The sequence below is a fragment of the Guyanagaster necrorhizus genome, assembly GCF_019112545.1.
Source record: "Guyanagaster necrorhizus MCA 3950 unplaced genomic scaffold BT62scaffold_10, whole genome shotgun sequence".
In the NCBI taxonomy this organism is placed as follows: Eukaryota; Fungi; Basidiomycota; class Agaricomycetes; order Agaricales; family Physalacriaceae; genus Guyanagaster; species Guyanagaster necrorhizus.
In genome coordinates, this window is record NW_025064889.1 from 298,143 (window position 1) to 313,400 (window position 15,258).

The 15,258-nt window shown below is 47.8% G+C and overlaps 4 protein-coding genes across 4 annotated transcripts; all 4 read right to left on the bottom strand.

Annotated features, from left to right (window-relative positions):
* Window positions 1–413: 413 nt before the first annotated feature.
* Window positions 414–4,272, bottom strand: BT62DRAFT_919143 (acetyl-CoA synthetase-like protein; the record flags this gene model as incomplete). The annotated part of the gene is made up of 13 exons (XM_043184132.1): window positions 414–623; window positions 679–915; window positions 965–1,132; window positions 1,167–1,445; window positions 1,500–2,055; window positions 2,107–2,227; window positions 2,307–2,479; window positions 2,562–2,735; window positions 2,787–2,890; window positions 2,944–3,168; window positions 3,220–3,521; window positions 3,572–3,923; window positions 3,973–4,272. The coding sequence occupies 13 exons, from the start codon at window positions 4,270–4,272 to the stop codon at window positions 414–416; spliced, it is 3,201 nt and encodes a 1,066-aa protein (XP_043040695.1).
* A 2,203-nt stretch (window positions 4,273–6,475) lies between these two features.
* On the bottom strand, window positions 6,476–7,316 carry BT62DRAFT_931030 (uncharacterized protein). The gene has a single exon (XM_043186052.1). It carries the CDS (start codon window positions 7,077–7,079, stop codon window positions 6,642–6,644), a length of 438 nt encoding a protein of 145 aa, XP_043040696.1. The 5' UTR covers window positions 7,080–7,316; the 3' UTR covers window positions 6,476–6,641.
* Window positions 7,317–8,961: 1,645 nt separating this feature from the next.
* BT62DRAFT_67947 (uncharacterized protein) lies at window positions 8,962–10,637 on the bottom strand. The gene is made up of 10 exons (XM_043181845.1): window positions 10,366–10,637; window positions 10,171–10,317; window positions 10,032–10,114; window positions 9,934–9,978; window positions 9,825–9,881; window positions 9,715–9,774; window positions 9,499–9,659; window positions 9,421–9,441; window positions 9,128–9,364; window positions 8,962–9,071 (listed from the first exon to the last, which is right to left on the bottom strand). Exons 1-10 carry the CDS (start codon window positions 10,505–10,507, stop codon window positions 9,065–9,067), a joined length of 960 nt encoding a protein of 319 aa, XP_043040697.1. The 5' UTR covers window positions 10,508–10,637; the 3' UTR covers window positions 8,962–9,064.
* Window positions 10,638–11,422: 785 nt separating this feature from the next.
* BT62DRAFT_1075284 (alcohol oxidase) lies at window positions 11,423–14,676 on the bottom strand. Its single transcript, XM_043179104.1, has 19 exons — window positions 14,642–14,676; window positions 14,224–14,585; window positions 13,937–14,173; window positions 13,763–13,881; window positions 13,509–13,703; window positions 13,446–13,456; window positions 13,361–13,397; window positions 13,236–13,312; window positions 12,963–13,189; window positions 12,824–12,913; window positions 12,713–12,761; window positions 12,521–12,658; window positions 12,407–12,467; window positions 12,271–12,356; window positions 11,990–12,216; window positions 11,907–11,926; window positions 11,765–11,855; window positions 11,679–11,710; window positions 11,423–11,621 (listed from the first exon to the last, which is right to left on the bottom strand). Exons 2-19 carry the CDS (start codon window positions 14,270–14,272, stop codon window positions 11,541–11,543), a joined length of 1,827 nt encoding a protein of 608 aa, XP_043040698.1. The 5' UTR covers window positions 14,273–14,585; window positions 14,642–14,676; the 3' UTR covers window positions 11,423–11,540.
* Window positions 14,677–15,258: the final 582 nt, after the last annotated feature.

Below are 15,258 nucleotides of genomic sequence, written 5' to 3' on the forward strand. Positions count from 1 at the left end.
GGTTGTCGGATGTCGGGATACGCTTTTTTGTACCTCCGAATTTTCGACGCACAGACCATGTCTGCTTTTGGAATGTCGGATGCCGGGTTATGTATGTGCGGGCGATGCTCAGAGTCATTGCTCATCGCTCTCCCAAACTATGCGCTTTCCTGACTATTCACTAAATCTCCATGACCATTCCCCTCTTATTCTCAGTGTACACTCAGGAGAAATTATGTACATATCCGAAAAACTTGGTGGTTTATTTTTCTCGCCACGCTTCATTATTGCCCTCGCTTCAGAAAATAAGTAGCATTTTCATGTAGAGTAAGTGCACACGAAGCACCAAAGGAAAAATTCTAGTGTTGCGATGATTAGTATACATGAGAGATGACATAACTATCTTGCATAATACAGTATGCCTCCTTAAGGCCTCACCTCCTCAGAAATCCTACCTCTTTCCAATACTGTACCCATCCTTCTACTTCTTCTGACCCAATGGGCTTGACATTTAACATCGTTGAACTATATTTTTCAGCTTTCGAAGTAGAAAACCTGGGTAGTCCGCCACTTTCCTGGTCACTGTCACTGCCGTCGCCTCCCTGTATCATCTCGCGAAAGAAGGCCAACAGCTTCAGAGCAGGCTATGCAGTTAATCTCATTCAGACACGACAAAATTAGCAGCAAAGGAAAGCGTACAATCTGTTGCATATCCTCCGAAGAAGCCGTCTGTGATCGGGTCTCAAGGATCTCAAACCACTCTGAGGCGGGCTTCACCGGAATATCTTCCTTCAAGGCATGTTGAACTTGGGTAATGATAGACGCCCATGGCACAGGCTTTGGGTGTACAAGATTAATCATAGGCTCCGCTTCCGGATTGAACGCTATATCTAGAATTATCTGAGCTACTGATTGCACAGTCATCCAAGATACAACCTGACCAGAACGTCAGTATCCGGCACCCTTCCGCCTAGATGGGACTTACGCCAGAGAACGAGGGCAGTGCATTGATCGCTATACTAGACTTGACGAGGATCGGGAACCATTCCGTAGTCGACCATGCGCCCACATGAGAGCCACCGCATAGCTGGCCAACGCGAAGGCTTGACCCTCGAAGACCGCTTCGACTAAGCAGCTGTTTGCGCAGGGTGAGCTACCGCTCCGAATACCATAGTCATTGTACATACTCGTTCGGCGACGTATTTGGCCTCGCCGTATCCCCGACCGACAGCCACCTTCCAATTGTCAATTGCCGATTCAGGGACGACACCAGCTTGGCCGGTCCAGGATTGTACGGAGGTTACTGAGGAAACGAAGACGAATCGAGTTCCCGTTGAATGTTTACTGTCTAAGGCGAAGTTGATGAGGTTCCGAGTCGCTTCGATGTTGGGCTCGAAAGATGGTAACGTCAAATTGAAGTCGACCCTCCACGCTGCATGAACGATAACGTTTACCGAGGAGAGCATCTATACGGGAATATCAGTGAAGGATCTATCGCGATAGTGTGGCCGAAGACTTACCCTACGGAAAAGATAATCATCCAAGCCAAATCTTTCCTCCGTCATATTTCCTTCGATGAGAAAGACCTTTGTTGAATCCAGTAACGTTACATCGAGTCCTTGCCTCTTGAACATGCTCCGTTGTCGTTGCTTCAATGTTGATTGACTTGACGTCCGGTTTAGACAATATACTGCTTGAATGTCAGAGGAAGAGATGAGCCGAGCCAAAACATGCGATCCAAGTGAACCAGTGGAGCCCGTTAGCAAGACCACAGAGCCTTTCAGAATCTGGTCTTCCTCTTCCGAGCCCATGGACACTGCGCTATCAACGGGAGAAGCCCTAACAGCTGAAAATGCACCATATCGGCTAATCATGGACTCCAAGATGTTTTCAGAGACATGCGATACATGACTCGAACCCTTGGAGAGTGCATCAAAGGACGCGGAAAGTTGTCGGACAGAAGGATATTTATATATGCAATCCAATGTGAAGTGTTCTGCCTCCTGGCGAACAGCCTCGATGGGTGAAGCACGCATTGCAGAAGTAATGTGATGTCGCAAGATGGAAGCACTGAGACTAGGAAGAAGGGGTGACCATGAGACCAGCCTCGAAAGGATGCCTACGTACCTGTCGAATCCCTGCTGAAAGAAATCGATTTCTGGTAAAATCGGAGACCCCATAACGTCGGTAGCTTGATCCAGTAACCAGGAATAGACTTTGGAAGAGGACCAGTCCGATGGAACTTTCACTGATGATGAAAGGCCAACGTTGGATTTGATACTCGAATATCTAGTCTAACATGAGCCTGGAACATGAGATGGATAAACCTGATACTCGCAAATTGGAGATTTCTGTGCTGAAGGCCTCCAGGGATAATTTTCTGTGAATAGATCCCTTCGAAGACCTGGGAAGGGATTTCGATAGTGGTGCGACTATGATCATATCTCTGTAAATTTTGCTGAAGGCCGGAGCTTGGTGATTCGCTTCTTCTATGACCGGCCTAAAACGTCGGAAAAATCAGGTTCACATCAGAGGCTAGAAGCATGGACATTCACCAAATGGCGTCTATAAACGCATCGCACCCTTCATCGGATACCGCGCTCTTCGGCTGCACAATGATTCCAACTTGAGGTTGTTCACGACCAAACATCACCGACCCTAAGATCAATGGGCTCGAGTTAATTATGTCTTCCGTAGGCCCGGGAATAGCCTTCTCTCCAGACGAAAGGACAATAACCTCATCTGTCCTTGCTGCTCTGGAACATAAACGTTAGAATAGAACATCATTTTGAAGTTCTAACATTCACATCTTCCACAGGTCTTTGGTAGGGTGCTTCTGAAATAAGTCGGCTGTCGCATAGCCAAGGCCATCGGTCAAGTTGTGTACTGAAACGTGGTGTTTTTCTGTGCTCTGATGATATCAATGAATCATTGAATTAAATCACGGAGAATTCGGGAGCTAACCATAAAATGTGCCTCAAATAGACCATCGCCGTGTGGTAGCATCTGAATGGTTGCCTGAGAGTCGAAACGTATCCATGACCATTCGCCGGCCTTCACATCGGCAGCCAAAGGCATGGTATGCACCGGCGCTCCGAACTCGGTAGCCCCATACACTGACGTTAGAGTTACGCCGCTTGCGTGAAGGCTGTTGCCAACCTTGGCGGATAATGTACCCCCCGAATACCACTAGATATAGACTTATTGAACCAGTTCATACATTGCAATGGCAGTACGCACCACGATTTGCAATTTTCGCAGAACATCAACTGCGGCCGGAATGGAAGCCCATACTTCGATAATTGCAGGGATGGCGACTACAGAGTTGGATTGCGTACGAGCGATGTGTTCCAGAACACTTCCGGGGGAAGGCGTGAAGGGTTGGGAGGTGGGCGTTTTACACAGCGGTGGATAAACGGCAACAGTGCGTAAGCCAACTAGAGGTGTCAAAATCTGGAAATATATCCCAAGCGTGTGGAAGGACGGCAGCATGAAACCACCAATCCTAAGGTTGGGATGATAGATCAAGTCGCGTATAGACTCTGTTTCAGAAGGTTCGGTGATGAAAAAGTGGTGATAGAAGATGACGCACGGAATGAACACCAGTGCAAGATAGAAGTTTGAGTTTGTGGAATGGTCTTGGGGAATCCTGTGCTACCGGAAGAATGCAGGTAGAAGGCAACATCGGTCAACAGGGATCGCCTAGTAGACATGTAGGGCGTAAAGGGATCTTCGCGCGTCTCAAAACCTAGTTTTGGGAACACGCTATCGAGAGATGGCAATTCAAAGACCGAGAGGCTGACCGGCGATTCCAATTCGAGCTCAAGTCGAATTTCCCGGATAAGTGCTTTGAATATCGGCGACGCCACGAGGTGGCGACTGCCGACATCCTGGAGAAGTTTGGCTGTGGCGGCAGCGGAATTTCTTGGTGACAGAAGGTATGGCTAAAGGCATATCAAAGGTTGGAATAAGTCTAAGAAGCACGCAACTCACCGTATGGCCTGCTTTCATCAAGCCAAGGAATAGGGCATGATAGAAAATTGTATCCGTCAGCGCTAGAACCCCCACGGGCACCATTCGAGGAATATGATTCACAGCATGAGCGACTCGATGAACAGCACGGCAGAACTCGAGGTGAGAAATTTCATGCAGGAATTTCCCGTCATTCTCAGCGTACACAAACAGCGGATGAGAGGGATTATGGCGAAGATGAAAATCTGGAAATTCGTGGAGAAGGAGAGACCCATCTAGAGGAGGATAGGCGAGAGCTGAAGCGGCTGGATGGGTCTCCATGGTCCTACAGCGGGAACTGCTTATGGCTTGGCCTTTTGTAGTCTGAATATCTTGCAGAAGAAATACGTAGATGCCGTTATATCGGTGTTTGATGTGAAGATGTACCCCGATCTGACCATGTTTTAGTTCCAATCTCTCCACTTCCCGGCGCCTTCCCATTCGAACTTTCGCGGGAGCATTCACGGTCACGAGGCCCGAGGTCTGTAAAAAGAACATTCGGCTTGGGCCTGCAGCCTGTACACCACGGATGTGTGTAAACCGAACATTGTGCGTAATATTTTGGTGCCTTGTACGGCGCGCGCAGAGGAAAAGGACAAAAATCCGGATTTTGATGCTGGTTCGGGGTGAAATGATGATTGGTTGATGTGAACATGATCATCAGTTTTTGTGGGAGAACCCTTGGTCGAAAAGGACCTCGGCCATGGATAGCGGGTGTCCCGAGCCAACCTTCAACAAGATCATCCGGTCTGGCCGGCAGTTGATTCACTGTCGGGATATGATGCTGATGGAAATTGGAAGACGGCAACTAAAGATGCGAGCACAAAAAGCCCGTAGAATTTTTTGATGCCTATATATAATGCTCAGTATATGTGTGGGGAGAAAACCAGGTGAACCCATGGGCTTATCCCTAAAGATCATTGCGGTGCCGTTAGTCACGGGTTGTATTCGCCGTATATTTTCATACAATTTTGCAACAGCATCCCGTGGGAGTTATAACGGCTCCATGATGCGGTCCACTTTGCTTTGAAAATTTACAAGGCGCGAATCTCTTAATGAGTCGAATCCGCAATCGAAAGGAAGAAGGTTTTGTATCTTGTAAAAACGCAGAGGTTTACCAGAGAAGAAGATGGGATTCTTGTCGTCTGAGGGAAATATCGAGATGATCCAAATATGTATCTGACCCTAACGTGCATCGCGGGCGTGCATCACAGGAAAGGAAACTTGAAGACGGCTGGCCGAAAGTGAGGTTATATGTAATCACCTGAGGCACGTCTATATTCAAGCACATTGAAAACTCTTTCAGCTGATAGAAGGTGGTGGATTTCTGGTCCCCATTTACACTCTGGTTTGACTCGTGCGGAAGGCGGGCCACTTCCTCCCGTCCCGATATCATCGTCAAATACTGGCAATATACGTGAGATGCATGTGTGGCTGAGGGGAGCATTAAGTTCTTCTATCTGCCTGAGAATGACATAGACGTTTACTGAGCATACTGAGCACACTTGTTTGAACCGTTTTGAGATCAGAAGGACGGAGAACAACATGGAGGATACGCCAATGTTTAGATCCGAAATTGACGTGAAATAAGGCCCCGCAGTGATGATTTCTCCAGGACTATCGATTCGGACTACTAACCGTGATCAGGATGGATCGTATAAAACACCCCTGAGACTCGCTGAATCCAAGAGACTGACGTTCACACCAGTAAAGAAAGCCGGAGAATCGAAGCATGTAAATAGCAGAGGACTTCCTAAAAGGTGGGGGTAGGACAATTAAATGTGCAGCTTCTATCAGAGTTGTGGAGACCCGTTTACTATATGTGGACATCGGGGAGAAGCATTTCGAAAATGGATGGCCTTGACAGACAGGTACTTCAATGGTTACTCATGTTCAACTCGATCGTGGGTGGCACCTGCGGCAATGGCATGACTGATGATGAGTGTCTGGGCCTCAAGGTTGTGGTTACCTGCGATATCAATGGATCAGTATCATCAGGAAAATGTTGATGTAGTAGCACGACGCAGGCTGAGAGTAAGGATAACCTAGTCCTCAGCCTTGATCAATTCAGTAGTCACGAAGCGGGACTGAACCCCACTTGTGCTGTCGAGACGAAAAAAAGTTTGCGGTGGAATGGCAAGTCCATACAAAGCGCATCCACGTGGGCCGGCTGTCAAATGCGTTTAAGTAATAGTATATTAATCGCCCCGAGCCATAAGGCTTGAGGTTGCTTTTATAAATAAAATATTTACTAATATTTCCCATGGGCCACTACTTCCAAAAACAGATTGCCCTGTCTCAGGAAACTGAATGGCACAGCCACTGATCGGGCTCGCACCGCGGTTCCGTGATGTCAAAACATTAGTCAACATGAATTGCTTTCAAGTGTTTGATAAGACTCCGCAAAAACAATCAGTTTTTTTCATACAGGTTTTTTTTTTGTTTTCAGCATTTGATTAACCGCAACAACTACTAGGATACAGTGGTAATGTGGAGTAGAGTAATGGACATGTATGGTACTTTGCGCCCCTGTGGTGGGCTAATTGATCAGTTTGATTCTGCGGTTGGCCGAAGCCATGAGGTGCTTTGCAAGCGTGTCTTGGGTGCCGGCTGGGTTGGTCATGTTCCATGGTGTGGTGGGTGCACGGCAGCTATCCATGCTCGTCTTCTGTGTCGCCCTCGTCTTCTTCCCACCACTTTCCCTCTTCTTCTGGCTCTGGGGCGAGCCTCTCGTTTCGTAGTTGTCCCGTCCGGGTGAACGCTCCTGTGGTTTCCATGAACTGGCTCAGTGCTGTGATTCCTTCTTTGGTGCCGAGGATGTCCGGTAGGTACACGGTCCTTGACACGTTCCGAAGGGTCCCCCGTTGCTCTTCATAGAGGGGGCATTCATGCAGGATGTGCTCCCGTGTCTGAAACGTCTCTCCACAAGGGCAGTCAACGTCCTTACCTGGCACGAATTGTGAGTAATACTCGCCTATGTGTCCATGGCCTGTTCTGCACTGAAGAACTCGGCCGAATATCTCTCTTTTCGCTGCGAGGTCTATGAGGTGGCATGTCGGCTTCAGTGACGGCAGTATTCTATTTGCCATTGGCGTAGCATCCCCATTTAGGGCTGGCCTCCCATGCCTTCCTCCACTCTTCTAGTGTTCCCTTCTAGTGTTAGCCCTCGTTCTGCCCATGGCTTCTGTTGTTTTCTCTGCTCCTTTCTTTACCAAGCAGTCTGTTCGTCCCTTTCCTGCGACGTCCTTGTGGCCCGGGCACCATGAAATTTCGACTGTATGAATAGGATCACTGTCGAGGAATTGGCATATGCGTCGGTGGAACAATATTGAGAACGCTTGTCCGGTTTTGGGTAAGGAGTCGAATATGGCTTTTCATACAGGTTGACATGTCGACAAGAGTCTGTGATGGTTCCGTATTTCTTGTTGTCTCCTGCCTTCCTTAGTTTCCTTCTAGTCTCCAGATAACGACTGCTGATGTCGATGCCGTTCGTGTTATTTGGCGTCTCTTAATCGAATGCACCATCTGGGAAGTGTCTCTCGAAAACGGACTGGACTTCAAGTATGTTGTCGGTGGTCTCTTTGAACACCTAGAAATCCGGACCCGTTAATTCGATGCACCGAAGATTTGGTTATCCCTCCTAAAATGTATTGTGAGTCTTTTGTGCATTTACGACGCGTTTTTAACTTATGCTAATGTGTCGTTCGTTGGTGGCAGGTCTTTCTTAGCGACTATCTCTTGAAGATCGTATCTTTATCCCTTTTGGTTCCATTCTTATCTATGCTCAGCATTTATTCAGCCACTATTGGTGCCTCTGAGCACACCCTGCATGCTGCCATTCTAGCCCGCTTCATTTGTTCGCTCTCTGCACCACCACCACCCGCTTCGATGGCTTCAGTATGCACAATACCACTTCTCAAATTCGCACACCAACACCAGTGTGTTACTAGTGTATGAAAATGGCTGGTTTTTGTGGCGCCGCACCTGGGCCTCTTTCTAACCGGCAAATCCTACGTCCATCCAGTCCTGTGCTTCAAGCGCGCTAGTTGTTACCCACCTAGCATCTGTGAGACCAAGAAGGTGCACAGCAGCCAGCTTTATGTCTGTCATCACCTTTGTTGACCCGTTGCCTTGTCATATGGACCTTCCATCTTCCCAGTACCAACCAGCTCCGTCACTACCATTGCATGCTTCAAGCGCATGGATAATGCCTCTACGGTCTCCAATGACCCCAGTAGGATACTCAGCAACTGTTTTACTCTTACCGTCATCATCATCGGCCCGGCTCCGCTGTGGCTCTGCCCACCCGCAACAGCTTACCCAGCACTGAGTCCCGTACCTCCAACGCCCAGACAGCGGCGCGCTCGTAACCGTCAGAATATTAGTTGGCCCTACCGCTTGCTCGTCTTACTTGTATACTGGGCATCGCATCAGTGCTTAGGTCCATTTATAGGAGCTTTCTACCTTATCGCACAGGACTCGGATCTGCTGCGCCACGCGATGACCCACTACTTCATATATTCTACCTGCTGTGTATGTATTAGCTACCTAATATAATACATATTTGAATCCTCTGAACTCGTGCTACGTACAGCGAAAAGAAATCATCACCCGAATTGGGCTTATAGCCCATATCCGTAGGTGGGCCCATAACGCAGATGTCGAGAAGCGCCAGCATCGGTAACCTCTGAAGTATTTATTCCTCAAAAATCCTTCTGTAGCTCAAGACAGATGTCGGACAAGGACGTGAAGAAATCATTATTCACAGACCCTGGCAGAGGAGAGGGTAAACTGAACCCCGTGACATTAACTTGAAGGCTCCCCACAGACACTCTGAGGGTCACAGCAGATTTTCACCCTTCCGTTAAATAAGTAAACTTGCATAAAAGTATTGTCATCACAGCTACACACACACAACAAATATAAATTAAACGCAAGTACATGAGCCGGGCCGGGCACTCAACCTGAAGTTCAACGTTCCACATTTACAGAGCGCCACGACGTCCGCCGTATTTTGCTTCGTCATTATTATGGCTACGGGGACCGCTTTCTAGGTCATCGCCAGCTGCCCCCTTCAGATCCTATTAAGTATCAGATTACTTACCGTGCGGGAGTAAAGATATAAACGCTCACCGACACCACGATCATTTCGTGAGAGTCGTCATCGTGGATTTCGGTAGTCCTGGTGACATGCACTGTCTGAGATCGTGTACCGAGAGAACGTGTCTGACTCTTTGTTCCCTCGTCCCAGAAAGGGTTCGAAGTGCGGGGACCAGCGGACCCGGACGAGCCTGAGTTGGTGTACGCGCCAGTATGTATAGATCCAAAGATAAGCGCTCTGGAATTCAAGGTAGCAACTAGAGCGTTAGAGTATCTGGGAGGGGCAAATGGTCAATAGTTGAAGATACATGAATCGGAACTGCGACGAACAGTTTTCCCAGAACGAGGAAGCTAGCAAAATATGTCGGTTAGATGATTCATTAATGAAGGACAAGAAAGACTGCTCACCCAATGAAATGTATGTTGTACTCGGATTGGGTTAACCATAGAATCAACTCTGCTACAGCAGCAGCGGAAGTAAGCAGACCGGTTTCTACCGAGAAACGGATGATTTTCGTAACAGCACTCGTCGTCTGACTAAACTTGGATTGCTTGTTCGCGCGATACAACTGCTCGCGGACTTCAATAATGGGAACTAGAAATTGACTTAATTAGACCACGCACAACAGAGACAATCGTCGCGGTAATCATCACATCGCAGGCAGCACTTCCTGCAAGCCATGTCTGTGGTCGAATCAGAGGAACGCACAAATCATATTACGACAAACACGCACGCTGACTTCAGGGGAGTCGGCGATGAGTTTGTCTACGCCAAGCCCCCCAACCGACACCTGTGTGGATTGAGCTGCCGCGGGCGTAAATAAAAATACGAAGGACACATACAGATATTCCGAAATACCAAGCGAAAGTGCATTGGACAATGGCAACCTAGAAGACAAAAAATTAGCAATGAAAGTGAGTGAAAGCATTCTGGTACTCACTACTTCAATAACCAACGAAATCCAGATGTTCTTCGTCAGATTATATATTCTCCAGACATAGAAAGTCTGAACCATGGCGGAAACTGGTGATATAGCATGAGATTTGGCATCGCCGCAAGTGAATCTGACTAAAACTGACTCGTTCCGTTCAGAGATGGAAGCGGTTCCCAGGACCAGTCAATGAGCAGAATGGAGTTGACATCACCCCATCCCGGACCATACTGATCCCATGCGGCAATGGTTGAAAAGATTGTAAATACGATCTCGAGGAGGAATATGAACCAGACTGCATCTTGATTAGCATGAATAGCAGGAAGTCGGCCGTAGAACGAACCATATAGTCTCATCCTCCAATCATCTTTAGAGTTGAAATGGATGTAATAGATATCTATACGACGGTCGGACTCGTGTTCAAGCACGAAACAGTCGAAGATGATACGCACACATCTGTACTGTAAGGACGCCAAAGAGGCCATACCCCCACATGTACCCCAGGACCTAGAAAACTATTCAGAGTCTGACGAATCCCGTGCTCTTGGCCGGCATACCAAAGGGCCGGTGCTACGCAAATCCATTAGTGTCTTTGTCAATGAAGCTGCTAGTCCAGAACTTACAGGAGGGGAACGTTGACACCGGGAATCTCTACGGGAGCCATGATGTATTGTGACGATGGATGTGACTTACTTGTATCCTCAGACGCCTCGGGCCTTTATGCAGTTCACCGCGCTCCTCTCGGCAGTTTTACTACATTGTGGCAAAAGCCCCAATTGACAATGCATCAAATTTTGATTATGATACAATCATTCACTAGACCACGAAGTCCTAAGGTTTCATTGGTAAGTTAGTTCCTGTAAGAGACGATCAGCAGGTTACATCAGAACCGTAGTTCTAGGAAACGTATGCTTGCGTCCGGGAGAACGGGGCCATCATTATCTAGACACCGCCTTCGGAGAACCACCTCAGCTGGACTGTTGCGACACATCGCGCACAACCTTCCTAGAATACAATGCTCCTGACAATCCTATTCATCCCTATGGTTCCTGGGGCGGTCGACATAACACTCTAGGCATATCATTTTGATGGACAACTGCAGCTGCAATCAGTCGAGAAAAAGTTGTACGGTGTGGTTCTAAATGATTTGGTGGCACTTACATATAGAAGGTCGGAGAGTGCTGTACTGACTATGTCCAGTGCCCGAGGTGTCCGATAATCATCGGCTGCTCAACGTCTGAATGGGATTGACAGTCAACTTCTTTGATTCAGATCATCCCATCCACCCCCAAGCATACCATCATTATCAGTACCAAGTTTTGTGAGTGTGCTTTGCTGTTATATTTGGGGTTATTATGCTGTGAGCAAGTCTCTTATCTAAGAGGTATCATGCGACACTTCGGCAAAACAACGTGGACACGGAACAGCCAATGATTGATTTCTTTCTTTTTACACACAGGACTATATACTCAATACATTGTAGGGACGAGACAACCAAGGCATCATGGGAGGTAAACCTTAAACACCTTCAATTCCAAGATCATTTGCAATAATAAGGGCCGCTTTTTCGCCAATCGCCAGGGTGGCAGAGTAAGTGTTCTGCACAGTTGAGCCGAGTTAGAATCAGGTGCTAAGGAGAAAACTACCCGGGCTTACGCAATTGACATTAGCAGGTGGTATAGAGAGATCTATAGGAAACGTAAACACTAAATGAAAGTCTATAGAGGAAGCTGATTACTGACCAGCAATCTTTAATCCCGTAACGCCATAAACGTTGAGATCCTTGTCAACGACTCCGCCTTGATCTCTTGGCTTCATAGGGCAAGTGCCGAGCTACCCCACGATGTCAGAAATGTACTTCGAACAAGTAATGATGAGACCCACGGAATGCCAAGTTGTTCCAACTGAGCGCATGATTTGTTGATATTAATGAGGCAGACATTGCTGAGCTAGAACCCAAAACTCACCAAAGTTCCTAACGTTCAGGGAGATGGCCTCATCGTCTTCCTTGCTATAAGTAATTTTCGGCGCATCAAACGCAACAGGACCATTCTCAGCGAGGGAGGCTGCTGCGGGACTGCCCGCAGCAAACTGAGGATGCGCGGGGGCAAGTGGGCCACGATATGCATCCATTCTGCGGAGCAACTCTCTACCTTTCTTGTAGCCCCACCGAAGGGCGGCGACGTCGGCTGGACTGAAAGCAGAAGATCAGAACAATACGGAGAACTTCTTTCCGGCCACAACTCACTGCTTCAAAAATCCTGCATCAAAGTCGGGATGGGCGTAGATATCATCAGAAGAGATGTGAAGATGTCCACGAGAAGCGGGGTATCCCTGCGAAATAGATTCGGGAAGGCGAAAACCACCTATGAGAAGAGACTTACGAGGAAGCATGCCGACGCCATGAAATTGAGAGGAGGTAACGCTGACTGGTCCGCAGGGAGGCTAGCCAAGTCTATGAGATATAACTCGGAGGTGTCCTAGGATATTCAACATACCCGGCCGTGGCGCTCAGCCAGAACAAAGGCTTGTCCGGTTTGTTAGCGAAGTTCTTTCCCCAATATTCTTGGAAATCGGGACCTAATTCCTCAAGTTCATCTTCCCGAGGACGCATTTTGATGGCTGCGTCTACCCCACTGAGGGGAACAATCAATACTTGGAGATATACGCGAGAGAAAGAAGCCGCTTACTTTCCTCCCATTAGTCCAGAACCATCAACGGCCCATCGAGACAAAAGTTCTAGGAAGAATGTTAATTAGCACGCGTTATTCCCGCAGTTTAGCGCCAACGGTTCAACTTACTACCCCACTCCTCAGGCTCTCCACGGAAGAGACGGTCATATGTCTCTGTGCTCCCATCCGCAATATACGGTGTTACGTGGAACGGATGATCTAAGGACTTGATATAGGAACAATTATTTGTAGAGCGTGATGAACTTACCATCGTATTCCTTACCCACACCAGGAAGGTCTACAATCTGTTTGATGCCGAATTTTTCCAAGATTGACGCAGCACCAATACCCGACCGCTCAAGGATCAGGGAGCTACCCATAGCACCCGCAGAGACAACTACAAGGCGACTAGCGCGAACCGTGTGCACCGTCTGTTCCGCATCGGGATACACCTGCTTGTCGAACACATATTCTGCGCCGACTGCCCGAGTTCCCCTACAATTTGTCAGCAGGCTTTCAATAAATGCATCCAATAACGCACTCAAAAATGATACGTTTCACACGCGTTCCATCGAACACGGAGAGATTCTTGCTCTCAGAATTGTAGAGATAATGATGCTGTTGCCGTGATCAGCATGCTGTAGAGGATGCGTGTGATCAACATACCGCGGCATCGGATCGGCGTCCCGTAGTCGATATGTACCTGAACGAAGATCAACCAAAGCCCACCAATTATAATGAGCACGCATACTTTGGCATTCTCTATCAAAAACATCAGTATGATCTAAATGATAATTAAATGGACCATACTCACGAAAAATACATTGATAGATTCAGGGTCGAGGTTGTTCCCTTCTTCAGATTCTGGTCGGTCCTTTTCGAACTTGGGACCAATCTCAAGGAATTGCTTAGGGATCTCCATCATTTCAGTGTTCCCTCCAAAAGATGCCTTGATTGGTCCTGAGGAACCATGGGTCTTCCTAGTGGGGTCCACCTCGTAGGTTTCGGCCTATCACAAGAGAAAGGGATCCATCATGTAAGTAGATGTAGGACATATGTCCAACGTACCTTCTGGAGTAGAGGGATGATATCCTTGGATCCCCAGCCTTGATTACCGAATTCGGTCTCCCAGGAGTCAAAGTCAGACGCTGCGGGACGGTTGTACAACATAAAGTTGACGGAAGAGCCTTGATCGCGCCAATTTAACATATCCTTCGTGATGATCACAAATGAAGTGCTCACCTCCACCAATGCAACGACCAGAGGGTACGACGACAGCCCTACCTGCGACACTTTCGCTAGGCTTGGACTCGTAGAACTGCATCGTCTTGCTGGTTGGAGCCAAGTGGGTGATGTATTGACCAGGCTGGATGTGCTCTAACTTGCCCTTGGTAGTAGGACCGGCCTCGAGAATGAGGATCTTGAGGTTTGGATCTGCCTTGGACAAACGACCAGCGATAATACACGCCGCAGTTCCTCCTACGCGTCATCCAGTAAGCATGTAAATGATGCTAGGAAGAAAGGCGCACCTCCAGCAAAAATGAGATCATAGTTCGATTCAATAGTATGGGGGGCCATTGTAGATGATGATGCTTGGAAAGGAGCAGAGATTCTGGGGAAGAGAAAGGAAGACTGAAGAATGAAATACGCGATCTTGAATGGAGAATGGAATCACGAAATTGATAGGAGACTGAAATTGAGACCGGTGGCCGAACGTGAGAGTAGGCGCCAGAAGATAGAGATCCAAAAGTGAAAACCCCACGAAACACCGAGTAGTCGTAAATCTGGACTTGATACAGCACCATGGGTATCAGCCCGCGACTGATGGGAAGGGTGGTGACTAAAAATGCCCTTAGCCAATGAACAACGGCTTTCACGTTGATGCTGTGCACTGAAAAGGAATTGCTAAATCATCAGCTGTCACATACAACGGGAATAAGAACAAACCAGATCATCACAAGGCTGATGTAGTTCCATCAGCACAAAAACCAATGGCCTGTTCAAACCTCCGGTGACGGACACTCTTATTTCTGCCATTCGTCCATGTGGAACAGTAGAAGTTACTCGCTTGACTGGTCCTAACAATCAGATGCTGAAAAGAACCTGATTTGTTGTTGAAGGAGTCACTGCTGTCGCGCCAGAGCTGCGAACAGTACCAGACCCTGTCTAAACTCTGTAAAGTGAGGCTAATTGGTGATTTTTGTTGAGTTCGGCGGTTGCAGGCGGCACCTTGGCATTACTTGGTGAATCAGCGTGAACTCGGCCTCGAAATCAGGGTTATCAAAGACTTTATGTTCCAAGAAATCGGAGGCGAAATCAACGTGAATTCAGCAGATTTGAATTCTCCTATATTATTGATGAACACGCAGCAGCGTAGGCTCCGACCTGGCACTGAAGGGTCTGTTCTGATCGCTATCAGCTCACCTGCATGGTACGAGCCCCATTCCTCAGAGGACTTAGCACGGACTCGTTGAATACTATCCACGAATCACATATATGCACGTTCGACGACGATGTGGCACATGTTTCATTCGTGAGACCACGACGCACGAGGACATTAAAAG

Bases quoted from the DNA above. Each gene is read 5' to 3' on its own strand.
- BT62DRAFT_931030 (XM_043186052.1), bottom strand. From the start codon at position 7,079: ATGGCAAATAGAATACTGCCGTCACTGAAGCCGACATGCCACCTCATA.
- BT62DRAFT_67947 (XM_043181845.1), bottom strand. From the start codon at position 10,507: ATGGCCTCTTTGGCGTCCTTACAGTACAGATGTGTGCGTATCATCTTC. The intron at 9,979-10,031 runs GTGAGTACCAGA...TTTGTCTTCTAG, and splicing joins TTTCGTTGGTTATTGAAGTA to GTTGCCATTGTCCAATGCAC. The intron at 9,660-9,714 runs GTGCGTGGTCTA...GTCCGCGAGCAG, and splicing joins CCGCGACGATTGTCTCTGTT to TTGTATCGCGCGAACAAGCA.
- BT62DRAFT_1075284 (XM_043179104.1), bottom strand. From the start codon at position 14,272: ATGGCCCCCCATACTATTGAATCGAACTATGATCTCATTTTTGCTGGA. The intron at 13,704-13,762 runs GTACGTTGGACA...CTCTTGTGATAG, and splicing joins TCATCCCTCTACTCCAGAAG to GCCGAAACCTACGAGGTGGA. The intron at 12,217-12,270 runs GTGAGTTGTGGC...TTCTGCTTTCAG, and splicing joins GATGCAGGATTTTTGAAGCA to TCCAGCCGACGTCGCCGCCC.